This window comes from Mustela nigripes, chromosome 5, assembly GCF_022355385.1.
Source record: "Mustela nigripes isolate SB6536 chromosome 5, MUSNIG.SB6536, whole genome shotgun sequence".
NCBI classification, from domain to species: Eukaryota; Metazoa; Chordata; class Mammalia; order Carnivora; family Mustelidae; genus Mustela; species Mustela nigripes.
Window position 1 is genome coordinate 135,661,854 of NC_081561.1, and position 26,678 is coordinate 135,688,531.

The 26,678-nt window shown below is 39.0% G+C and overlaps 1 protein-coding gene across 13 annotated transcripts in view; it reads right to left on the reverse strand.

The window, feature by feature from the left end:
• Positions 1 to 26,678, reverse strand: part of SYNE1 (spectrin repeat containing nuclear envelope protein 1) — a 464,771-nt gene that overhangs the window by 177,440 nt on the left and 260,653 nt on the right. For all 13 annotated transcript variants that reach the window (XM_059401283.1, XM_059401282.1, XM_059401288.1 and 10 more), the window contains 15 exons: positions 25,531 to 25,683; positions 25,020 to 25,187; positions 22,903 to 23,079; positions 20,737 to 20,883; positions 18,613 to 18,738; positions 17,059 to 17,235; positions 15,818 to 16,083; positions 12,104 to 14,264; positions 8,367 to 8,704; positions 8,027 to 8,171; positions 6,650 to 6,868; positions 4,925 to 5,184; positions 3,432 to 3,597; positions 2,558 to 2,713; positions 334 to 486 (listed from right to left, as the gene is read on the reverse strand). In XM_059401283.1, coding sequence (XP_059257266.1) covers positions 334 to 486; positions 2,558 to 2,713; positions 3,432 to 3,597; positions 4,925 to 5,184; positions 6,650 to 6,868; positions 8,027 to 8,171; positions 8,367 to 8,704; positions 12,104 to 14,264; positions 15,818 to 16,083; positions 17,059 to 17,235; positions 18,613 to 18,738; positions 20,737 to 20,883; positions 22,903 to 23,079; positions 25,020 to 25,187; positions 25,531 to 25,683 — 4,812 coding nt within the window. The remainder of the gene's footprint in view (positions 1 to 333; positions 487 to 2,557; positions 2,714 to 3,431; positions 3,598 to 4,924; positions 5,185 to 6,649; positions 6,869 to 8,026; positions 8,172 to 8,366; positions 8,705 to 12,103; positions 14,265 to 15,817; positions 16,084 to 17,058; positions 17,236 to 18,612; positions 18,739 to 20,736; positions 20,884 to 22,902; positions 23,080 to 25,019; positions 25,188 to 25,530; positions 25,684 to 26,678) is intronic.

Genomic DNA, 26,678 nt, shown 5'->3' on the forward strand with positions numbered 1-26,678 from the left:
TTACCTCATCAGCAGAGCGAGAACACAGATTTAACCTCCAAGACCATTCATTTTGGGATTTTTATACTTATCTTCCCAAATCATTATTTGTTCCTTTGATGCTCTCCCCTCTTACACACATGAGTAAGTAGTTATATTAATACACGTCCAAAGTAATGCTGTAAGTAATCTATGTTATGTTTCTAAAATGTCTTACTGCCTGCATTTACTATTTGGTTTTAATGAAGCTTGCTAATCAAGAAAAATCCCGCCCCCATATCCCCAAGATAAACTAACTCCAAAAAACAGTAAATTCATTTAATAACACCTCTTATGTTTCCACTTTTTCCTTACCTTTTGGTCGGTTTTAGCTTGTGCTATATTATCTGTCTTCGTTCTCAGCTTACTTAGAATAGTTGTGAGATCTCTGGCTATGTTCTGAATTTGTCGGCCGAATTCCTGGCTCATGGCTTTGCTCTGTTCAATGTCTCTTACTTTGTCCTGGATCTAAATAATCAATGAGAATAGCAAAATCAACCATGATTTAAAAATTGCATAATTGCCGCTAAAAACGTCAATCTTCAGAAGCTGACAAGAGACACTTGACGTGGTTAACGCTCTTTGTCAGACGAGCCACGTGTCGTTACTAGCTCTCATGGCTTTCCACGCAGCTTTGCCTCCCTCAACCTTTATGCCTCCACTGTTCCTTTGTGCTGCTGTTTCAGCAAAGGAACAAGCAATGCATGTACAGTGATCTATGCACCAAATGTTTATAAAAAACTCATAAATCGCAGTATGTATACAGTTTGAATCCTAGCTTCTCCATTCACCAACTTTGGAGTACAAATTCCTTTCAGCCTTTTTCTCTACAAAGTGAAAAACACTGCTAGATCACTGGAAGCATCTGGATTTGTTCCCAAGCATCTTTTTATAAGTTAGCTGTTGGTGATCTCTTAACCTTTTTGCCAACTTCCCAAGTACATCCCTATATCAAAAAAGTGTTAAGCAGAGCCAATAAAAAGAAAAGTTAAAAAAGTACAATTAATGATTATAAGTTTCAAATAGCTTTGGTTTGATTTGATAACAGTGATATTTTTGCTTATCATAAAATGCTTAAGAGAAAACAATAAAGAAATATTGTCTTTACATAAGTGAGAAGTACTTTAGTATAGAGGAAACATGCCTTAAGAATACTTTTCGGGGGAGCCTGGGGGGCTTGGTTGAGTGTCCAACTCTTGGTTTCAGCTCAGGTCATGATCTCAGAGTTGTGAGATGGGGCCCTTACTTCTTCAGCGGGGAATCTGCTTGAGATTCTCTCTCTCTCTCTTTCTCTCCCTGTGTTCCTCCTCCCCTCCCCCTGCTCACACTTGCTCTCTCTCTCTCTCACATAAATAAATAAACGTAAAAAAAAAAAAGAATACTTCTTTGGCCTTCATTATTTTGAGCTGAGTGCCAACATAAGTGGGATGCATGAGAGTAACTCTAACAGAGAAATTTATCGAGAGAAAAAGAAAAATTTTTTAAGATCTGAACTTGCCAAGTCATCCTTCCCAGTAGACCTTCCAATGTCTAAGAAGAAAAACCAAAGAGGCCAATTAAATATTTAAAATAGAAAATAACATTTTAGTTTAGGTCAATACCATGATGTAGTAGCATTGGATTTTGAAGAAGTTTTTAAAACACTTTGCACTATACATTGGAGGGTCCAAAAAATTCAGTGCACTTGTGTGAATTTTATAATTGCTACAATGTGACACCATTTTCCATTTCATGTAGCACTTTAGAATTAGTGGTATATATTGTCTTTGTCCCCTATGGACTGTTTTCAACTTAACTGTACTTTAGCATTATGTCACCGGGGAGGTCTTAAAAAGCTATTATGAGTCCTTACAGATGCTACTAAAGCTATTTTCACTATGTGAAAGCATGTTCTCTTTTTGGGACCTAAGATAGAACTCTCCCTCTGATCTCAGTGCTAATACTGATTATGCAACGCTTTGTTTAAAAAAAAAGATTTATTTTAAATTTATAGACATGAATTGGCTCATATGTCACTTCCTTCTTTGGTCATTTAAGCTAGGGTTTATTTGAAGGGCCTTCCTCTAGAAATATTTTATAGGACCCACCAATGTGCATTTTGGGTAATAACTTCTTCCCTGGCTTTACCTCTTTTTTTTTTTTACTTTGATTTTCCTTCCTTTTTCAAATATCTTTACGTACTTAACTCATATTTTGCTGAACTGAAATAAGAGCTAGCAGAGTACCTGGCAGGTCCTGAGACTCAAAACATTTTTGTTGAATACATGAAATATAGCTATAAAAATTTTTAAGTCATTTATTTTAGAGAAAGTCTAAGTAGATAAGTTACTTTTTAATTGTATGACATTACTATTCATATCTGCGATCATCTGATATAATTTTGCCAACAAATAAGACCTCTAATATAATATTATTGTTTTATACTGATGTGTTTTTAACTGTTTTCATGATGACATGACTGTGAAAATCAAGAACCCTCATACAAGAGCCCTGAGCCTCTGAAAGAACGGAAAGGCATACTTTGTGCCTCTTGGTTTACCTGATCATGGATAGTTCCCAATTCCAGTGCCACCTCGGCTAACTGGAGGGACAGTTCAGAAGGTAAGATGGAGTAGAGACCCAGGTACTTATTCTTCTGCTCTTCAGTCAATTTCTCAATGTTCTGTCGGTGATTTGTGGCTTCCGTTAGGAGAATCTGAAAAAAAAAAAAAAAAGATAAAAAATTAGAAACTTCTTGGAACCTGATAAGGAAATTCATTTTTATGGATGCAGAGATAAGACTATGTATCGTTCATCAATATATGAAGTTTGGATTTAGAGAAATATCTTTAAAAAAAACAAACTCAAGCCTTTCTTTAGTCTCTGGGGAGAAGCAGGTCCCCTTGATACAGGACAAGAGAAAGTACTTTGAAATAATAATAAAATTGTTTTGTATAATAAAATAATAATACATAAATAATAATATAATATATAATATATAAAATAATAATATAAAATATATAAAATAATAATATAAAATATATTTAAATATAAATATGGTAATAATATAAAATATATAATAAATATAAAATAATATATAATATAAAATATTTTAATATTAATGAAATACATGCTATAATAAAAATAAAATATATTTAATAACATTAATGATATAAAATATTAATATAAATAAACAATAACATAATATATAATATAAATATATAATAAAATAATAATATAAAATATATAGTAAGTATAAAATAAATATAAAATTAAAAATATGTTTATATAATATAAAATAATAAAATCTTTCTATATATTGCATTTCTGAAAAATTTTAATTCAATACTCACTGAAAATAAACAAACATATCTCATTAAAATCAAGATGACATTTTTAAATGATTGGTATAGGGAACTAGGAGAGCGTGGTACCTGAAGTTCTTCAAGTTGAGCCTCTATTTCTATGGTTGGGTTCCCCAAATATTCCTTTGTTTCCTGAATCCAGGATTTCACTGAGTTGATCTGAGTCTCCACAACGTCTCGCTCCTCGAGCTCCTGCTTTACCGCCTTCCCGTTACGCTTCACCTTGTCCTGTACGCTTCAGAAGCAGCAACGGGAGAAACCAGAAGAGGACTTGAAATGAAAGTTAGTCCCTACCCATGACATCCTCTTATCAGAAACAGACATGAGGAGAGTAAAGCTTCATATCTTTTTTCTGGAAGTAAAGATGATTCCCAGTGAGAGAATGTTCAGTAACACTTAAGCCAAGCACAGCAGAAGAATGTGAAGTTAATGAATGATCTCTGGAAAACTGAGAGTTCACACACTCTGAAGCCACTAAATTACAATGAATTTTCCTCTCTTAAGTAACTGGAGATCATTTGCTTATTCATTTCTTCTTTGGAAATGGACTCAAATGGTGCGGAATCACCAGCATTTAAAGGTAATGTGTAATTGGAATATTTGTGACTATTAGACATCAGTATCTAGACAAAGTATAAAGCTTTGGAATTTGGCAATTAATAATGTTCAACATCCAAAATGTAAGTTTTTATTTGAACTGACAAAGGTTTGGCAGAAGAGTGTAAGTAAGTGAAGTCAGATTATCCTGAATTTGTTTATAGGTACAGGAGGTGAATAAAGGATTAGTTAATACAGGATAAAATTATCTACTGACATTTTGCCCTCTGGCTCTTCCCTGTGGCTCAGTAAGTGAACCGGGCTGGTTATACATCATTAAGACTACCATTCTCTTTCCGCTAAGTTCACTATCAGGAAATAGCTATTATTTATCTGGACTTTGATATTACCCTTGCTCTGATCTCCCCGTCTTTCAGTTTGACCAGTGAGTTATCAAACTTCATCAAAACGAAGTTCTCAATAGCTCTCACGTGTTTACCTTTCAAGCTTCACTTCTCAGGAATCGCCCTGTCACCCATCAGCTCCTTGAAAGTGACAGGATCACATCCAAGCTCTCTTACACTCTACTCCCCTCTTGGCTAACCGCTCCTCCCTCTTCACAGCCTAGCTCAGTCCTGCCTAGTCTTCCGCATAAGCACCTGTCCTGAAGGGAAGCATTCCCTGATTCCTCTCCTAGTGTAGCTGCCTCTGCTGCCTATGCCCTTACCGCCACGCTCTGCTGAAATGCTTCCGGAGCTGTCGGTCTCTGCTGCTTGCCTGTAAACCTCATGAAGATGGAGACTGAATCTGTGTGGCTCGTTACTGTATTCCTAAATACTAATTGTATGTATTTGCCAGATCAATACTTGAAGAGTTAAGAAAAATGAAAAGTAGGGATGAAGGGAACAGTTCCCCACGTTTTTAAGATGGCATGATGGGAGCCTCCCCAGACTCGACTACAATGCTTATCCCTTTGGGCCACGGCCAAGGTTAGTAACAGAGAATGAAAGCAAGTGTATGCTTACTTCAGGCACCGATCTTGCATGGCTGTGATTTCCTGGACGATGGATGGCTCCTCTCCGGGGGACGGCGTGGCCCCATCCTGGAGCATGCTCAGTGCTTGCTGCCGCAGAAGGCCCAAGGCCAAGTGCTGCTGCTCCAGCTCCAGAATGAGCGTCTCATGATGGTCAAGAAGAGCAAAGAGCTCTGCCTTGGAGGCTTTCTCTGCTGAACTGTCCGGTAATTTAGCTTGCAGCTGATCAATCATTTCACTGGCTTTTGTAACCTGATGACAAATGTATATACTATGAAGCTCAAAATTAAATGGAAAAGAGAGCAATACCAATAAATGCCATATTTGACATTAAGGCATCGAAGCACGTTAAAGTTGATGGCGTGAACTCTAAATTGCAAGGACTAGACATGAACAATCTCCTTAACATGAAAGAGAGATCTTTGCATTTTAAGACTTAATCTCAAAATAATGGGGCAATTGCAGATGGCATAACAGAGAAAAGGTTGCTTTTTTTTTTAAAACTAAATAGATAAAAGAAAAACTCTTTTCAAAATTTATGTTAACACGAATGTGTGCCTTTGAGTCATTAAGGAATTTATGGTTTAAAACATTGAAGCCTACTTAAAAGATAAAAGGAATTAAATATAGGATTTTGGGGGCACCTGGGTGGCTCAGTGGGTTAAGCCTCTGACTGACTTCAGCTCAGGTCATGATCCCAGGGTCCTGGGATGGAGCCCCACATCCGGCTCTCTGCTCAGCAGGGAGCCTGCCTCTCCCTCTCTCTCTGCCTGCCTCTCTGCCTACTTCTGCCTACTTGTGATTTCTCTCTCTGTCAAATAAATAAATAATATTTAAAAAAATATATAGGATTTTCAAAATGAGTTAAATTCCCACTCATTTTCATGGCAGACAAAGTATTAAAAGTTTTTTTTAAAAAAGAAAATATTTTATACTTTTTCAAGGCCAGGTAAGAAATTAAAAAAAAAAAAAAAAGATTGATTTGTTTATTGGAGAAAGAGTGTGTGAGAGCGGCAGAAGGAGCAGAGGGAGAGAATCTCAGACAGACCCCCCACTGAGTGGGGGAGCCCCCCTGGGAGCTCAGTCTCAGGACCCATGCGATCATGACCTCAGCCCAAACCAAGATTCAGGTGCTTAACCGACTGGGCTACCCCGCAGCCCTATTTCTCTTTAAGACTTATTTATTCATTTGGGGAGGGGGGTAAGATGATTTCATGAAGAGCGTAGAGAATGGGGCAAAGTGGGCTTGGATTCCTTTCAAAATTCATTGCTTGGTTTTCTCATTAAAATAATCAGACCCTGAGGAGACTCGGTGGCTCAGTCCGTTGAGCGTCTGACTCTTGATTTTGGCTCAGGTCATGATCTCAGTGTTGTGGGATTGAGCCCCTGAGCCAGGCTCTGTGCTCAGTGGGGAGTCTCTCCTTTTCCCTCTGTCCGTCCCTCTGTTCTCATGCTCTCTCTTTCTCTCTCTCTCTAAAAATAAATAAATCTTAAAAAAAATGAATCTTAAAAAAAATAGTCAGACCCTGATTTGGGATTAAATTGCACATTGCATTTCATAATTTGGCTTTCATGTCACTGAAATAGAGACTTAAAAAAAGAAAGGCTTGTTGCTTTACAGGAAGCCACTTTCTAAAAGGGAACAAAAAGTGCTTTTCAAAATACATTGTTTTCAGCAAGGAAACAGTTCTTTGAGCCCGTCACTCGTGGAAATTACCTTACTGTTAAAGCTCTTCCACTCCTCTACAGCATCTTCCAGTATCTTCTCCTGGTCCTGAGCCACCGCACGGAGACGTGTCCAGCGCTGCCAGACGGTAGTCATCGACCTGCTTATGGCTGCTTTGCTTGCATCATTTCCAGTTTTTTCCAGTTGTGAAGTTTTATCCTCAAGGGCCACAACTTTCTCGTGGAAAGAGTTAACTAGTGACACTAAAGACTGAGACAGAAAGAGGACAAAAAAGGTTATGAGGAGAGACTGATGTTTCAAAAGTCCTATGGATTTCCATAAAGCCCAAAATAACCTGCAAAAGGAAATGTTCCTACGTATTTTTATTTTCCTCTGGTAACTCTTACTTTTACACTTAATTTTTTAAAGATTTTTTAAAATTTCTTTATTCGACACAGAGAGAGATCACAAGTAGGCAGAGAGGCAGGCAGAGAGAGAGGAGGAAGCAGGCTCCCCGCTGAGCAGAGAGCCCGATGCGGGACTCGATCCCAGGACCCTGAGATCATGACCTGAGCTGAAGGCAGAGGCCTTAACCCACTGAGCCACCCAGGCACCCCTACACTTAATTTTTAATTGGCTTAGGCTTGAATCTTTAAAGGAGATAAGGTATATTTATGTCTTTACTGAAATTTTATTTATTAAAATATTTTATTTATTAAAAAGAAATGTTTATTTGTGACTTGAGATAACATTTTCTCAATTTCAAAGGGGCAGAAAATATAAATGCACTGAATTTGATATTTAAATATGTTACATTCTACCATATATTGCTGTGATGTATGAGTGAGACTCAATTATTAGTATCTGAATATTATTTGAATTTATTGAAGTTATTACCAGGACACTTTTACTGAAATTTATTAAGTGTCATATCTTATCAGAAGCAAATTTCTCCGGCTTTTTGTGAAACTAGCTGTGCATTTCAACAGGAATCCTAAAAAGGTGATAGCATTTAATTAAGTTCACACTGCTGCGAAATGTGACTAAATGTATCCGTTTCACATTTAATATCCTTTTTGTACTTAAATGCATCCAAGTGTGGGATGCCTGGTTGGTTCAGTTGGTTAAGTTAAGTATCTGCCTTCAGCTCAGCTCATGATCTTAGGGTCCTGGAATCGAGTCCCGTATCGGGTGCCTTCCTCAGCAGAGAGCCTGCTTCTCTTTCTGCCTCTGCCTGCCTCTCTGCCTTCTTGTGCGTGCTCTCTCTGACAAATAAATAAATAAAATCTTAAAAAGTAAATAAATAAAAAATAAACGCATCCAGGTGGAAATGAAGACTTACTGACTGACCTGTCTGGAACTCTCAGATGTCAAAGACCCATTACAATTACAATGAAAGTATATTTAAAACAACAACCAAAAACTAACCTTGTGTTCTGACAATTTTCCTTCTGCTTCATGACTGGAAGAAGTCTTCGATAAAGAAAACTCAGACAATTTCTTTTCTGCATCATTCATCAGTTCGATAACCTCTTCCCTTGCTTTTTGATAATCCTGCCACTGGGCTGAACATCTTGAAAAAGTCAAATAAAAGCCAATAAACAACACAAAATCACACATTTCTGTGCAGAGCTCTGATGTCAGTATGACTAATGATACTTAAGAGAGAAGAATGAATTTATGTGCTAATGTACATCATTGCCATATTCCTCTTTTCCAGGTGAAAATTCATTTCCCTGAAATAGAAACACTAAAACAACTCTAATACCTCTGCAAGAGATCCAGCTGGGCATGCGAGTCCTGTATTCTCCTCTGGCTCTTCTCTTCCAGGGAAGCCATTTTCTGTGCTAGGTCCTCCTTTCCAGTCGGCTTGATGAGTGGGTCCAAGCTGGCTACCAGGCCTTGGAGCTCCTCCAGATGGCTGTGGAACTGATCTTCTGTGCTAAAAAATTCCTTGTGGCTTTTGAGATTCTCCTCTGCACTCTCCACATCTAGGCCATTGCCTGCTAGTTGTAGCATTTCATGAGCGTCCTCCAGCCAGTCGTTAGCTGCTTGAGATACCTGATAGTACCTTTGACATTGACTATATATTTGAGTTAAGACAGCCTGAAAAACAGTAATTGCAAACACAATCAACTCTCAGTTGCAATGTATTCATTAGAAATAGTAGAATTTTTTTCCCGCTTCTTTTCCAGTCCTCAGTCACGTGGATATATGTGTATAAGGGAACTGATAAGTCGGTGGAATTTTTTGAGGCGCAATTCACCATTATCTTTTACTTTTCCTTCTGCTATTCTTATTATGATTTTATTATGGCATTAAAATAAATAAACCTATACAGAAATAGAAATAGAATAGCAATCTTTTGGTGGGATCTTCACTATTTCTGAAGCTTTGCTCTCTCGCTTTTAAAAATAAATATATAATGCTTTGCAAATAGGAGAGGCTGAATATTTACCAACGTGAAATAATGTCTCAGTGGGTTGGAGTATAACGCCAGTGGGAATGCAAACTGTCATAGCCACTATGGAAAGCAGGATGGAAGTTCCTAAAGAAATTAAAAATAGAACCACCGTAGAATATAGCAATCCCACTTCTGGGTATTAGCCCAAAGGATAAATGAAATCATTATTTTGAAAAGATATATGTACTCCCACGGTTGTAGCAGCATTTTTCACTAGTCAATGTATGGAAACACCCTAAGCGTTTATCCACAGTTGAATGGTTAAAGAAAATACAGTCTACAAAAATAAACTCAGAATGGATTAGAAACCTAAATGTGAGACCTAAAACCATTAAGTCCTAGAAAAAAAACATAGGCAGTAATTTCTTTGACATTGGCCTTAGCAACATTTTTCTAGATATGGCTCCTCAGGCAAAGGACACAAAAACAAAAATGAACTATTGGAATGGCAACAGCATGAAAATCTTTTGCAGAACAAAGGAAACCATCAACAAAAAGGTAACCTACTGAATGGAAGATATTCACAAATGATATATCCAATTAGGGATTAATATCCGAAATACATAAAAAAACTTATACAACGCAGGACCCTGAAATCATCACCTGAGCCGAAGGCAGAGGCTTAACCCACTAAGCCACCCAGGTGCACCGAACCTGGAGGATATGATGCTAAGTAAAATAAGCCATAGAGAGACAAATACCACATGGTCTCACTTACATATGGAATCTGAAGGAAAAAAAAATGAAATCACAGAAACTAAGCAGATTAGTGGTTGCTGTGGGGCATGGGGGAGGTTGGTAAAATGGTACAAATTTTTAGTTTTAAGTTGAATAAAGCCTGAGGATCTAATGTGCAACATGATGACTATTGTTAATAACACTATATTGTATAATTGAAATTTGCTAAGACATGAGAAATTAAATGTTCTCACCAAAACAAAAAATGTGAGGTGATGGGTGTATTAATTCACTCAATGGGAGAAATCCTTTCACAGTGTTTACGTATATCAAACCATTACACTGTATGCTTTAAATACCTTAGAATTTTGTTTGTCAGTTAACCCTCAATAAAGATGGGAGTGGGAGATAGGAAGTATAACAACCCCAAACTTCTCAACTGGCATTTGCCAGAGTAAATAGCAATTTCTGGAAGTGAACTAGTAGTCCCTAAGCCTTGAACAGAGACTAAAACAGAAAATTTAAGAATGGAAAGATGACCCCATAAAGTAAAATCCATTCAAATCCAGAAGGAAAGGGAAGATTATAACTGGGCAGCAGGGACGGGACAAGACAAGCCATCACTGTGCGAGCACATGTAGAAAATACAGGCAAGAATAAGGAACTTATTAAGGAACACTTAATAAGGAAAGCACTTAATAAGGAAAGAATATGGGTGGCCAAGTGCAGAATCAGTGATGGAGGTGAGTGACGCCCTGGGAACCACAACCTTCAGTCACTGGGGCCAAGACAATCAATAAGACCATCAATCACAAGATGCCCGAAGTAGGGACACCTTAACAGATGCAAGATTTTGGTTCCAAAATCAAAAAATCAAAAGAAACAAGCTAACAGGACAGATGACAGTTCCAGGTAACTTCTGTCCTGATTCTTCACTCTAGGGTAAATACTTTATGGTACAGGGAAATTAAAAAACAAAACAAAACAAAAAAAACAAAAAACAACTTTTAACAGTGACCTTGAATCGACCAGCAAATGTAAGGTATACTAAATAGACTATAGTCTGAGAAGTCAGAACTTCAGCTGATGAAGTTTCCCAAGATTTTTCCCAAATGTTCAGACTAAAAAAAGATTTATTATTTGGTGTTAACCTTAATCTCTGTGGAAAATAAAATTAAATGATAGCTAGGATTCATCAGGCACTACTTCTATCTCCATCAGGCCCTACACTGAGAACACAAATCTGAGGAGGAAATATTACTATCTTTCTTCCATAGAGCAGAAGTAGAGATTTAAAAGAGGAAAGTCATTTGCCCCAGGCCAAATCACCTAGATTAAAACTCCCGTGCGCCTTACTCCAAAGCTTTAGCTGCGATGTTATCCTTACGATAACTCTCTTTCACTTAAATGGCTGGTTGAAATCCCATAGAACCGGGGACGGAGGAGAGATGTGGAAAAAAAGAGCCCACAGGATAAGTAAGTGAACCCTTGGGCACTATTAGATCTCTTATTTTTGAACACGCAGAACTCACAAGCCTCAGAACAGGCTGCGATCAGGTCGTCAAGCTGGGAAGTTCTCCCCAGGTCAAGGCATGAACGAATCTGACAGTCTTGCTTCTGCCATGCTGCAGGGGCGGAAGAGAAGAGGAGGAGAGGACAGAGAGGCGGGGCAGCTGATGGGCGTCCCCCCGGGAAACGTGGCTCGCCGTCAGGTCGGGACGGCATCCTGTCCGCAAGGCCTCCTTTACAGGCTCTTCCTCCAGCGCTAATCTAAGAAATGCCAGGCTTCACTGGGTTTAAAAAGGGCACCACTAATTTATACATCGCTAATTAATCAATTTTAGTATTAATGCATTCATGTGGGGTACTGACTATATTAGTGCTATCATGTGTTATCTCTCCGGAAGGTGGGAGAGAACTGAGGTATTACTGTGTTCCAACGAAGGAAAAATCAAAATGTGGACTGTATGAGATTAATACCATGTATCATGCAATAAAGATACTAAAGATGATTCCATGTAGCATCAGAAAAGAAATACAGAGGCGTCTGGGTGGCTCAAGTTTCAATTCTTGCTTTCCACTCAGGTCATGATCCCAGGGTCGTGAGATTGAGCCCTGCATCAGGCTCTGCACTGGGCGTGGAATCTGCTTGAGATTCTCTCCCTCCCTCCCTTCCTGCAACTCCTCCATCCCTATCTCCTCTCTCTCTTTCTTAAAAAAAAAAGAAAAGAAAAGAAAAGAAAAGAAAAAGAAAAATACTGAATGAAGCAACTGTAACCAAAAAGAAAACCTAAGGAATTTCTCACAACTGTTTACAAATACCAAGAGCGGAAAAAAGAAAAGAGAAGCCCTAGCGTACCGACCTGTCTGGTGCGTAGAGCTTCCTGAACGTCTCCGTCCAGCTCTGAGAGCTCAGCAAGGGTGTGCTGTAAATCAGCAGAAATCAGCTCTTTGGCTTTCGTGAATTTCTCCTTCTCCTTGTTACTCAGGGCATTCAGTATTCTCAGGCTGGACTGTACCTCCTCCTGATGAATCTGGATCTTTCTGATCTCCTCCTGGATGTCCTGCAGGCGCAGGTCCAGGCACACTGGCCCACGTAGCTCTGCCTTCACGCTCCTCAGCCAGTCCAGGGAGCGGCTCAGCTCCGTCTGGAAGTCTATGCTCTGTACCATGCGGCTCTCACACTCTGTCACCGTTGCCCCGATGGCAGAAGTCAACCGTTTCAACTCCTCTTGCCAGGACTGGATCTGCTGCTTGGCTTTCTCATGAGCCAAGGGATCGAGGTGGGGGACCAGATCTTCAAGATGCACGGTCACTCGTTTTAGGACAATTCCCAGATCCTGAAGATTTCCTGCCAGGGAGTGGTACTTTTTGAGCTTCTCCTCTGCGGGAAGGGTCTCCTCGTTCACTCTGGACTGCTCTGTTTTCACAGCCTCCAGTTGTTTTTCTAGCTGGTGGCACATCTTTTCATGCTCTTGGTAAGCACTGGTGGTATCTTCCAGGAAGGTGACCCTTTGCTCTGTTTGTCGCTTCAGCCTGTGGTACAAGGTGACGAGGTGCAGCATCTTGTCTGGCTGCCACGGCTGACCTGTGCTTCTAAAAGTTTCTTTCTTCTGGTTCAGTTCATCCACGGCTTCCCCGAGGCCTGCCACCTCTCCCAGAAGGGCTCTGTAACCGTCCTGAAGAGACAGAGCCTCTTCGGCCCTCAGGTCCGTGGGGACTTTGCTCATCTTTAAGAACTGGTCTTCAAGTTCGCTCAGAGACTGGGTCGTCAACTCGATCAAGGAGCCGTACTCTTTCCGAGCAAGAATTGCTTCTTGGACTTTATAGAACTTGTCTTTAGCCAAGGCGACAACTACATTAAATTGCAGGGGCAGAGCATTTAGCTTTTCATTGAGGTAGGAATGATCGACTTCATTCAGCGATGGCAACATGGCCTGCCCAGTTCTCTGTAGGGTAAGCAGGAGAGTCTCATACTCTGGAGATTGTTCAAGAATGTGTTGGTATTTGGCCAGCTGTGTATGCAGCTCAGGGCTCTCATTCATTAGGTTGATTTCGGGAAATGTAACAATATCTGCTTGTTTTAGCCAGTGACAAGCCTTATCAAAATCTTCCTTAAAATGCTTCCTAGAAACTAAATTTTTCTCTAATTCTTGTAGCCGATGGCTACACTTTTGTAAAACAGTGTCGTAGACGCTCTGCAATTCCTGAAGCTTACTGAGCACTTCACTCTTTTCCTGCTCTGGGACCCCTTTCATTAATTCACGACCCTGAGCCCAAAGTCCGGTGACTTCGTTCTGGTAAGTCTTGAGGCTGGCTTGCGCACTCTTACAGGTCTTAACTTGTTTGCTCACATCATCGGGTAACAAGCAGATGTGCTCACGGAACATTATCTTTCGCTCGTGTTGCTGAATCTGGCTGGTCGCCTGGAACACCGCCATGAGGAACTGGGTTTTTTCGGACAAGGCCTTGTTTAAGTACTTTCGCCGCTGGCCCACTAAGTCGCTGAGACAATTCACGTGTCTCTGTGCCTCAGAGAGCGCCTTCTGGATTATCTGCCGCTCATTTAGCCCAAGATCAGCCATCACCCTGTCCGCGTCCTTTATGAGTGATTTCAGGAGCATCTGTTTGGCCTCGAGTTCACTGCAAATGCTGAGGTGATCCAGGAGGAGGTGCTGAGCCGTATCCGGCGGGGGGCTCTGCTTCAGGGCCTCCGCAATGTTGGGCTGTTGTTCTTCTGCCCACTCCATCAGCTCCTGAAACCTGGACCGCACCACATTCAACTCCTCCAGGTTGGTGACGGACACTTGGATTTTCCTTTTCACAAGGTCCTCGAGCTGAAACCAACGTTGTTCAAGGTGACTGGTCTGCTCTTTGACTAATTCTTTGTCATCTAAGTTCAGGTGTTCTATCATTTTTTGCTTTTGATCTTTTAGATCCTCGATAGCCTGCTTTCTCTCCTGCAGTGCTAGGGCTAACTTTTTCAAAGCTTCTAGATGGACAGCTGTACTCTCTGCATCGGATCTATAAATACATCAAAAGGTATAAAAATAAATTAGCTTCAGTTAATATCTATGTCTGTTCATGCCATGTTAAAATTACACTTCAACGTTTTCTTAAAGTGGATGCTCTAAGCTTTCAGTAGCTTAATTCATGGTTTACTGAAGAGGTTCTGTGATCATTATGGACCCATATATTTCTGTATCGAAGCTGAACCAAAATAAGATGCTTTGATACTTCTCTGTGCTTTTTCTTCTGGCTAATGCTGCCCTCCCATCACAACTGACATGAACTTCTAGCCTCCTCCTCTGGCTCTTATCAACTGAGCATGACCTGCATATTAACAACATCCTTGGCTGATTCATGTAAATACTAAATTTTGACAAGAACTGATCTACTGCATTCTTAAAGAAATTCTTAAGTTATTTGCGAGCTATGCACTCTCCTATGAGAAGAGGCTCCAATAAACAATACAGCACTAATTTATCTGTGAGATATAGCCGATGACTTTAACAGACACTCATCTGTATACTGAGATATTTTTTTGCGTATCATCAGAAATCTTTAAAAGTAAGTGTAAAATGCAAAGAATTCTCAACCCTTTGACTATAAAACACACATGAGAAAAAGGAATCCTAGAAGTTTCTTTTAATTACAAAATGATCATTTCTGAAGTATGAGGAACAGGCTTGAGAGGTAGTGTGATGAGATCTGTTTAAGCCTCATTCTCGGGTGTCTGTGGACCAACCAGATGGAGGTCCCTCCTGTAAACCCAAAATACAGGTTTTTGCTAGTATTGACTGGATTTATTCCAAAGACTAGTAGAATGCTGAGCAACGAAGAAAAGGAAACAAATCAGAAACCAGAGCACCTCCTTTCAAAAACACCACTATTGTTTAATTACATCTAGTATTTCAAGTTTTAATTTTTATAAATTGGTAAATCTAGGCAGAAGAAGTGTAGATTTTAACAATTATAGTGATCAGAGACATAGAAAAGATCTCCATATAATGACCCAGTATATGTGGTGAAGAAATCCTCTCCAAACAACAAGCTGAGGGGTTCAATTGCCACAAAATCACAAATGACGTACATTAATTGAATTTGGATTGTTCACTAATTTCTAGAATTCCACAAATACAAGACAATTTGACTGAATTAGATAGAATATACTACATTACAGAATTGGCAAGAAACCTATAGTATACATAGACTCGAGAAGATTTATTTCATAAGTTGATTAGATGATAGTCTTATAACTGATAATTAAACAAAACTAGAAATATTGTTGGGATATTCTTTGAGGTTACAGTGTAACAGTCTTTGGGATATCCCTTAAGGTCATAGGGGAAAATGGTACTGTTTTCAAACATTTTCCTTCTACTCACTGGTTAAGTTAATAGTGAGTAAAAGAACCCATGACTCTGCAACCGTACGACATTAGATTCTTAATAATGTTTTATCAGTATTTGTCATGATAGACAATACGATGTTTAAGATGTACATTTTTGATTTTTACAAAAATGAGGAAATTTCTGGCTTAGCATTTTGGTGAGCCACTGGAGAATTGCTGTTACCTGGCTAAGTTATCCCATTCTGTAGTAAATTTTTCTAAGAACACTTCGACAACATTCATACAGTCATGGTAATCTCTTGTTCTCTGAAGATCCTCTTCCCTTTGCAAGCACAGATCGTTAGACTGATGACACAGATCTAACCACTGGTCATTTAAGTGACTTATTTCCTTGTGTTCAGGAGACTCCTGATTCTTGGTTAACTTATTCACTCTTTCTGTAATAGTGGTCATGGATGCCTGTTTGCACTGTAGCTTCTTAACAAAATCCTGAAGGAAAACAACAACAACATAAATGATGTGTCATAACCATCCCCCATGCCCCCATCCAATAAATACAGAGACATAGACACAATACTTCCAAACACTTCAGGTATCTGAACACTGTATAATGAATGGGTCACGAGGGACAAAGAGAAAGTCTAAAAATCATACCTCTTTATGAATACATGTTTTTAGGCATCTAAGAATCAAAGGGTAACTATATTTTCCTTTACTTCCTATACTTTGAAAAACATAAAGAAAACTGATAAATGTGAAACAATACTATAGTGATTAAGAAAAAAAAAGGTAGTATCTTAAAATATTGCTCTAGTTTTCTAAAAATGTTTAAAGTTCATTTCTCTTTTGAGGAAAAAAAATCTAATTTATCTCTCTCTATTCTTTTTTCTGGATATGTGAACTATATTCCAGTAGAAAATATACTGGCTCACTATCACGGCAAAAAACAAATCTTGAAGTTTGTTAAAAATCTGGTACAACTTCCAATCAAGTTAATATAATTTAAATAATTTTCTATTACATTTAAACTGTGTGTAAATATATAATATAAATTCTATTTTTATTATATTTAAAATGATATATTAATATAATTTTACAGCTTAGGTAGATTTAATTAATTGATATTTATAGTTCTACAGCTTTAGCAATATTGTGATGAAAACTTGGTAAATAATAAGGCTTCGTGTTTGTTTAATGGAAACGTCTTCTTGCTCTGTAGGCTAAACCACAATTCCTTTGTTCAGAAACAAACTACAGAGTGAATGTCCTTTGATCCAAGCAGCTCCTTGGAGCTCCAAGAAAATACGTGAATGTTAACTTTCTCATCTGTCCTTTCCTGGCACCCAGTGAAGGTGGCTCTGATTCTATCTCATTCCTTACATAGCTATACTGATGTGGAAGGATCGGCAGCCACACTCCGGTCGTAGTCCCCTTCATCTCCTCTGGAGACCCCTTAATTCCTACCTTCACTTGGGAAACCATGTTCTGTGCAATGTTGAGCTCCAGTTCTGAGTGTCTCCTCTTCATATTCTGGAGCTGCTGATCTGCATCCTGGAGGTAAATCCAAAGCTCAGCCTTCATGTGCTTGATCTCTCCCCAGCCCTGAGTCAAGTTCTGTGCCTGGGCGAGTCTCTGTTCAATCTGAAGAGGACACAGAGGCAAGACTTAGCGGCAACAGACAGAAACATTTAGGTTGAGTGAATCATACGTGTCATCCTTCGGGCCATCCATGCACACAGGCCAATATACCTGTGCACGTGTGACATATATGCACACATCACACACACACACACATACTCTGTAATAATCCAAAATGAGTTCTTTATTTGCTTGAAGAAAAGCAGATTTTCTTTTTCTATTTATATTTTCTAAAGACTTTTTTTTTTGCATTTTATTTTATTTTTTTCAGTACTATATTTTCTGAAGACTTTAAATGTCAGAGACTTAGGCCATGTTATTTCAATTAGTTGGGAAGCTCTAGAAGTTTTAACAATTTATCAAGTCAGAGCTGCCTTAGTGGTTTTTTTATATCGGGCATTTTAGGGGACATGTCTGCTTCACTGACTCATGAATCTGGTTTTGGGCTTAATTAGAAAAGACTAATATTGTTCTCTAGTGTGCACTTGTCAATACTTACAAAACACCGAAAATGAACGCTCTGGGTATATTTTTAGATCAGCTTCCTTGGTTTTCAAAACCATATAATTTATTTCAATAAATAATTTCTCTAAAAAATAAATGAATTATATCATCTTTCATAAGGATTTAAAGAGAGATTTGCTTTGGTAATATAAAAGTAGAAAAAAAAACCTACATTGTTTTCATATCTACATTATTGAATTATTTAATATCTTCTATACTTTTTTCCTTTATGTTCTTTTACTATTTGGTGAATACTCAGTCAATTAAATATCAAAACCAGGTTTTTTTGTTTTTTTTTTAAACCTGAACATGTTGCCTGGACAAGCTGAAGGCAGCACGGGCCAACAAGTGAGCTGGATGCTGCCATCTGCTGTGGGTAAGTGCTGTGAACCCCTCACAACCTTTTTCCACTGAGCCCAGATACAGCTTCTGGATCTTTCTCAACACCACCCTCAGGCACTGCCTGTGGATTAGGAAGGTCCTGACGGAGGGCATGCTCTCTGCCATCCCTAATATAAAGCAAGAATCAGGAGCCATATTATATAAAGTATTACCTAAAGAAAAAGTTGGAACAAAAAACAATTAAAACGTGAGTGGAAAAATCAGAAAAGAAGAAGAGAGAATGGTAATTAAGGAGAAAACAGGAGGTGATGATTGGCAGCTCCGTGGAACTCAAAGTACCAGTTCGGTGGCCTTAGTACCATCAGTGTGCTTACTTTCTGTGACTTACTTGAAACTCAAATATCTATTTACTATAATGGCTGTAGGAGCAGCACAGAAAGAATAATCCAAGGAGATAGTTTCTGTCCCATCTAGCATCAGGCAAGAGGACATAATAATACAGACAAATCCAATGTGATGTTTTAAACATTTTACCATTTGCTCTGTTTGTTGAATGTCTTTTGCTGTGGCTTTCACTGAGGGGTTTGACAAGTCACACATGGAGCAAAGAAGATCCAAGTAAGTCCTTGCCTGTTCCTGCAAAGCTCTGAAGTGTTTGACCTGGAAAAACAAACAAACCAAAACCAAACAAACTTGTCAGAGTGAAAGAGAAACATGCTATTTTTAGACAGCAAATATTTGTACTATTTGTAATCTTCGGCTGACATTTCAAAAATAACCTTGCCATGCTCCATATTTTCACCCTTGTTATAAACGACACACATTCGTGACTTGCAGGAAGGCATTAGAAACACACCGGCAGGCATCCTCTTTGTCCTGCAGCTGCTTCTCAGGGTAATCAGCCTGTGGGGTCTAGAAAGGGGAACACCCAGGGAACTTCTATAACCTTTGCAGGTTCCCTGCTCCCATTCTAGCGTGTTTTCCATTTCAGAGAAAGGCTCAGTAGCCTGCCCTGGCCTGCTTCTTCACATGGTTTCATACATTCTGGAGACAGAAGGGAAAAAGGTCATTATGCATTTGTAGACTTCACTGGAGTTTGGTAAAAACGCAGATGGCTGGGCTCTTTTTCTCTGCAGAAAGTTCGCGCAGTCTCTTCCCTTTCCATAACCCCAAGAAAGGCTGGTACAGGTGGGTCTTCACACACAGAAACACAGAGAGGCGTGTTTCTGTGAAGACGCCCTCAGTGAATGCAAGCTCTACGGTAGACACTGGGACAAAGGAGTACCCCAAACGAAACCCTCATCTCCATGGAGCTTGGATTCTTATGAGAGAGACAGATAATATGCAAACACATAAACATGCAGTGCAATGTTGGCAGTGAGAAATACCATGGAGCAGAATAAAGGGAAGTAACTTTGATGAAAAGGCACTGTTACTTTGGAAAGAATGTGCCTCCAAGACCTCTCTGAGGAACAGGACTGAATCCAGGGAGGGAGCAAATCATACCATGGGGTGAGAAGGGGTCAGCCGGTGCAAAGACCTGAGTGACCCAGCAGGCGCAAAGGTCAAAGAGGGGGGGGGCAACCCATGGACAACCTTACAGGGGAGTTGACCGTACATCTGAGTTTGTTGGGTTCATACATCTACGCCTTTTCCACCTCAGAACTCCTGACATTTGAAGCCAAGTAAATCTTTGCTGGGGGGCTGTCCCGATCACTGCATGGTGCTCAGCCGTTTCGCTGGCTGATACTAATAGCATGACCACCCCTCCCAGGGGTGACAGACCAAACTGTCTTCCGACATTGACCACCCTTCCTTTCTGTTTACAAATCATGTGCATTGCGGTATGACGTTTGAATTTCTTCATAACTTTCAGAAATAAGTATACTTGGAATCATCACTTTACACATGAAACCACTGAGGCTCAGAGAAATTAAGTGACGTACCCATGGTCACCCACTGAGTGGTTTATTAGAGTTGAAGTCTCGGTCATAGAGCCCACGCTCTTTCTACCAGGCTGACCATCGGTATTGGGTCCACCTTCCTAGCTAGAACATGCACTTGACTAGAGTCAAGCTCAGAACATGCACTGTTTCTGCATGGCCTACCAGCTCAGCATAGTTTGCACATTTTTAAATAGAGAAAAAAACCAAATTCCCTAACAGGTGAAGATTGTCGAATTTCAGTGTCCATAAGATGTCTTCCCGGAACATAGCCGTGCTCATCTGTTTCTGTACTATCTAAGGCAGAGACCCCAAAGCCCATAAAGCCTCAAATTATTCACTATCTGGCTCCTTAAAAAAAAAAAAAAGTAAATGTGCTGTACTTGAAACAGGGTTCTCTTCTCCAGGAACCAACAATCCACAGCTCAGATGCAGACCGCGCTCCTAAGACAAGCACTGCTTGTTCCCCGAAAAGACATTAAAGCAGGTTTTCCGCCCCCACGTGTATGTATATGTATATATATATGTATACTTTTGTATACTTTTATGCCCTCAGGAGCTTGGCTCTAGTCAAGTGCATATTCTAGCTAGGAAGAAACTTATGTATACTTCTATGCCCTCAGGAGCCAGCACACATGTGGCACTAATAAGTACTCAATACAATTTCATTGAATGAATGAATTACAGTATAATATAAATTTCAGGAGTCTACTACCTGCTTCACGGCTTCTGCCCTGCTAAGAGGTGGATGCTGGCTTGGCTGTAGATCTGGCTGGACTGCAGACAGCCAGGCCTGGCACTGCTGCACTGTGTCCTGTCGGCTAACGTGCTTCTGAAGTTCATGTTCCAAACTCTGGTACACCTGAGACAAAACAATCATGCTGTCATTATGAGAGTGTTAAAAAAAAAAAAATCTCTGCTGATCTCTATAAAGATCACTGATGCCAGTGAAACACGCAGACGAGTCCATGAATTTCCCCCACAGGACTCCCCAGTACTATATACCTATCTAAGGAGTTTGCATAAGTTCCAAAATGTTGCGAAGTAAATTGTCAGACATAAATCAGAGGGTTTTCAGTCCCCAATCCCCATGGTATAATCACTGCACTTTTTGTCGAACCTAGAAACTAAACATAAAGATAAAATACCATATCCTGAAAGGTAACTGATACTTCCCTAACTGAAATGCTTCTGCTTTAAGAATATGGTCAAATTGGAACTAAACTATCACACAGGGAAAGGGATAGCTGAATGTCCTCATTTCATTTTAAAGCTGTGTTCCAGAATAATAATGATCCAGAATAATCGAAATATTTTCTAGTATGTCTATTCAATTAATTGATCCTTAATCAGCCAATCAATTTCCATTTTATCCATAGACATATGTGAAACTATTATGTGTCTCCTTGAAATCAATGTGAAGTTTACCTATAATGTTTTTCTGAGCAAACTATTTTATTTTAAAAAAGAGTAAGAAAGAAAGAAAAAAGAAGGAAATTAAGTGAGCCTGGCTTTTTATTAAGACAAGTGAAACAGTAATTGATTCTGCTTCTGTCTTCTATTAACTCATCATCTTCATCTGATAATTGGTACTGTCTCTTATTTATTCTTATTCTAGCAGAAATAAAAGACCACCCACTTGAAGGTGGTCTGCACACTGGCTGTTCTTCTCATCATTTTTACCCACTTTAATTATGAGGTTCTGATTATGTTCTTAGAATTTCATCTGTTTTTTAAAAATTTATTTTTAAGCTACATGTTTGTCTTTTGAATATTGACTCATTTTTTTAAAAATTTACAAAATCCTTAATATGCAGAAAATGCTTACTACAAAGTGTTCAAAATCATCTCTGTTGGAGGAGGGCACTCCGTGTCATCATTTTCAATTATCTGTTAGATTTACTTTGTCCCTCCTTCTTTCTCCTTTTTTAAAAATTCAAATTCAATTAATTAACATATAGTATATTATTGGCTTTAGAGGTAGTGGTCAGCGACCCATCAGTCTTGTGTGACACCCAGTGCTCATTATGTCACGTGCCTCCTTAACGCCCATCACCCAGTTACCCCATTCCCCACCCCTCTCCACTGCTCTTTTTTCTTAACTTTTCAAAAGTGAATTTTTCAAGTCTAGGAAGTCAACTAGCATCACCCAGCATTTTTTTTTTTTTTTCAAATCATGATGAAGACAGAGAATTTTTCCCATGCCACATGTAGATCTCCACTTCTTACTGGCTAGCCCAGCAATAAAAATACAGGGACTTTTTGCGGAGCCACTTAAAAATTCTAAAATAATAAAAAACAATTCACATATTTTACCCAATTTTTGTTAGAAGTGTAATTCTTATTCATCTTAGATTTATTTCTGTAACATTAGGAATTCCATTTTTGTGGAAGTACACCCATTACATTATAACACAAATTTGGTACTAATTCCATCCAGTTGCTATATGAATTCATAAAAGTACTAAATTTGAGTAGCACTTAGGCAGCACAGAGTTAAACAGAAACTAATTATTGTAAAAAACTCCAGAATAAACTTACTTGGGTGTTGGAGAATAAATGGCAAATTAGAAATACTGATAGTGTGTGAATAAAAACAAATAAAATTAAAAATTTTTTAAATTTTTCATACCCAATCTACGAAATAAAGGGATGGGGTAAAACTGAGTATCTGAAACTCAGCACTTCATCATATCCACCAAATGTCTGATAGTTCTCGTGTCCACAGGGAAACTAGGAAACCTATCCTCTTATTTCCTGTCTGGACAAACAATAAAACTAACTTAACAACTGAAAATCAAAGGTACTTTTAAAAACCTCTATATTGTATAGAATTCCTCCTTAATTCATCATCGCTGTAGAATGTTCCAGGCGTACTCACCCTCTGAGCTGTACTGCAGATGGCTGAGTAACTGTCCCTTGTGCCCTGCAGATGACCATGCACATTTTGTTTTAGTTTTGCTTGAAGGTGGTCTGCACACTGGCTGATCAAATTGTCACCTTTCATTTTAAGGTTGTTCAAACGGTCTTCAAAGCCAGCAATTTCTTCCATCATTGCCTGCAGAAATGGAAGAAATACAGAGTTTTCGTAATTCCATTTATGGAATTTATCAAACAAATTATCAAATTTATCAACGTTTAAAATCAGTAATTTCACTGTTTAATGATGTTTTTAAAGAATTTTGCAATTTGTCTTGATTCCCATATTAACAAACAAAAAAAAATGTATGTATTCAGGGATACTCTAATGGGAAGAATTATTGAGTTTAATGGATTAGCTTATATAGGGGTGATGTAGAGTGAATTCATGGCTGATCTCAGTTATAGTTACAGAGATATCTGTTCCATGGTGTTATTCACAGCAAAAAGGATGTTCATATATTTTTTAGCTCTATAAATTATAATTCTGGTATAATTTATACCTAAAATAATCTAATTACTATTTAACCTAATTTAATAATATTTAATTTATCTAATAATATAATATCTCACTGATATATTAATCTAATACCTAATTGGTAATTTATATCATACCTAACTTACATTGAGTAGTATTTATACTAATAAAAATAATATTTACCATGCAACATTTTTTAAGCACCTGGTATAGTCCAGGAACTATATACATCTCTGATAAATGTATATTATTATCTTCATTCTACAGATGAGGAGACTGAAGCAGAGAGAGGCTATATAACATGCTCAAAGTCATACAACCAGAAAATGTCAGAGCCCCAGCCTCTGGACCCAGAGCTGTCTGACTCCAGCTCGTACACACCACTAACCCCTCACGTGATCTCTAGTGAGCGCTCTCACAGACGCCTTATGGTGGGGAATCAACTTTTTAAATGAAGCTTTAATTTCTTAATGCTATACAATACTAATATAAGTGGCACATTCCAACATAAGATTTCTTGGGTTGATAGATCAGTACATTTAAGAGAAACTCTAGTGGTCCCCAGCAGCTCACGGTCCATCACTTTTGCAATGGTGCTGGGATAACAGTTATCATATATCCACCATATGGAAAAGAACCATTTGTCTTCGAGCTGTTACAGAACTGCCACATCAGAAGGGGACTGAGGGCATTTCCTCAATGCCTAATAGAATACACTGTATAGTTACTTTTCTATTCGTATTTGCTAAATAAAATTTCCTCCTACATGTAAGGATTCCTGAAGCCTAGAGAAAGCTTGGAAAGCCTGGCTTTCCTAAGATACACTAGAATGTCACCACATCAGGACTACAATTCAGTTTCCCATTAAGGTCACCAAAAGTACTCCAAAAAATTGTCACCATATGACCTCTGTCCTCTGGCACATAAAATTACTACAAATATATGTTAACAAAGCGAAGAACACTGCATATCGGCATCATGCTCCGTGGCTTACAAAATGCTTTCATGCACATCATCACCCGTGAGGACCACAACAGCTGTGACGGGGCCGCTCTCATCACTGCTCTTTACAGAACAGAGAAAGGGGGAGACTCTGAGAGGGGGCGTTCCCTTAGCTGGGAACCCCCGAGTCGGTCTAGAATCCGCCTTTCCCATTACTTTCCCTGTATCTTATCTTTGGCTACACTTTTCTAAAGTACAGATAATCTCTTCCTCTGATAAATTACTTTATAGAGATTAAATTCTGTGGGGGAAAAGAAAAAAAAAAAAAAACCTGTTAGCTGGGAAAAAGGCCACAATGTGTTCAGAAGGTGAAAGCCAGGATTTAACTGTTGTTCCTTCACTGAAATGTGGAATTCAGCAATTCTGTTATCAGATGTTCTTGAGACTGTGACCTGATTCTTTAAGTACAGTCATTGTGATCGAGAGATGGGCTCGCTCGCTCTCTCTCTTTCTCTCTCTCTCTCTCTCACACACACACACACACAGACAGACACAGACAGACAGACAGACACACACACATACACACACACACACACACGGGCATAGCTGCTAAAACCACAGAGAGAGGCATTCTCCAGCTCTTCAGAGAGGAGGCGTACCTTGTGGTGGGCCAGTTGCTGGGTAATTGTCTCGAGACTGCTCGTCTCCATGAGGTCCGGTGCCACCAGTCTGCCTGACATCTGCAGCAGCCCCTTCTCTACTTCTTGGAGCTCACTGTTATAATCTTCGTGGTCTCTGACTTTCGCCTCGAGGCTGCAGACATGCTCCTGTGAAGCCAGGTGCCCATTAGAGATGAATTTCAAGCCAAAAATCTACTCAGAACTGTTTTATATCTTTATTTATTTTATTTATTTTATTTATTATTATTTTTTTTAAAAACCCATGCAACTCACAGGGTAAGGTTCAGCCACAAAAATTACCAGGAACAGGAAAAACATAAGGAATCATCATGCCATTTAAAATGACGATCCAAATAAAAGGAAAAAGACTGACTCATACCAGCCCTTAATTTTCTGATAGATTTAAAAAAAAAAAAAAAAAGGCAAGACCCCTTTCTGACCCCCCCCCATAAAAAGCACACATTTTTATTGAATTTCTGTTTTCTCCTACCTTTCCTGCACCACAGAGGTCCTTGTAATCACTTTGAAGCTTATCTATTTCATCCTTTAAAGTGACGTCCTGCACGAGCTCCAGGAGAGCTTCCCCCTTCTCTCTCACTGATCTGACGGAGGGTTCATGGGACAGCACCACTTGCTGAAGTGACTTGAAGTTCGAAGAGGAAAAATAAAAGAGCCAGTTCATTCATCTCCGTGGTCAAGGTGAATATATGCCTATGTCCGTGCCACGTGCGAGACGACCTACCTCAAATAAAGCTCCGATGTCTATTTTATAAATAGATATTAGAGACTAATTTTTATGGCTACTAAAGTTTTAAAATACAGAGTAAGAGCAACGCATCGAACAGCCCTCAGCTCACGTGAAGAGGGATGCACGGCAAAGAATTACCTTTGGCTAAATTTAACCTCGTTCACGTTTCTGGCTTCCACCTTATTTCTTCCACCCGGGAAAGAAAATGCAACACAAAAGGGAGTGAGGTGATGTCGTTTGATGCCGAGTTCATGAAGTTAATAGCAGCTTGAAATGGATGTGAAGTTACAGAGACAGGTTCCCGCTGCAACATCGCTATGATAGGTTAAAAGTGCTATTTAAATATAACAAAAACTCAGTTGAGGGGAAAAAGGGCAAAGTAGTTGTGATCTTATGTGGCACCTTCGAAGGCATACTGCTACCCTTGGTGAAAAAAACAAAAACAAAAAACAAATCAATGAGGGACAGGAATAGACATACTAGCTAGAGGAGGGAAAAGCTTCCAACATGAAAATCCCCAAGGTAAGTCATCACACTTTGATTCTTACAAAATATTGCTAGGGGCGCCTGGATGACTCAGTGGGTTGAAGCCTCTGACTTCGGCTCAGGTCATGATCTCAGGGTCCTGGGATCGAGACCCACATCGGGCTCCCTGCTAGCAGGGAGCTTGCTTCCCCACCTGTCTCTGCCTGCCTGCCTACTTGTGATCTCTGTCTGTCAAATAAATAAATAAAATCTTAAAAAAATATTGCTAATAATTTGGGTCAAATTTGGAATATAAATTATTCCACATATAAGCCTCCACAAATTCTTTCAAAGATTTGAGCAGGTGAAATCTCTCTCTCTACACACATATATAGCTACAACCATGTCACCATTTATTCTTTCAA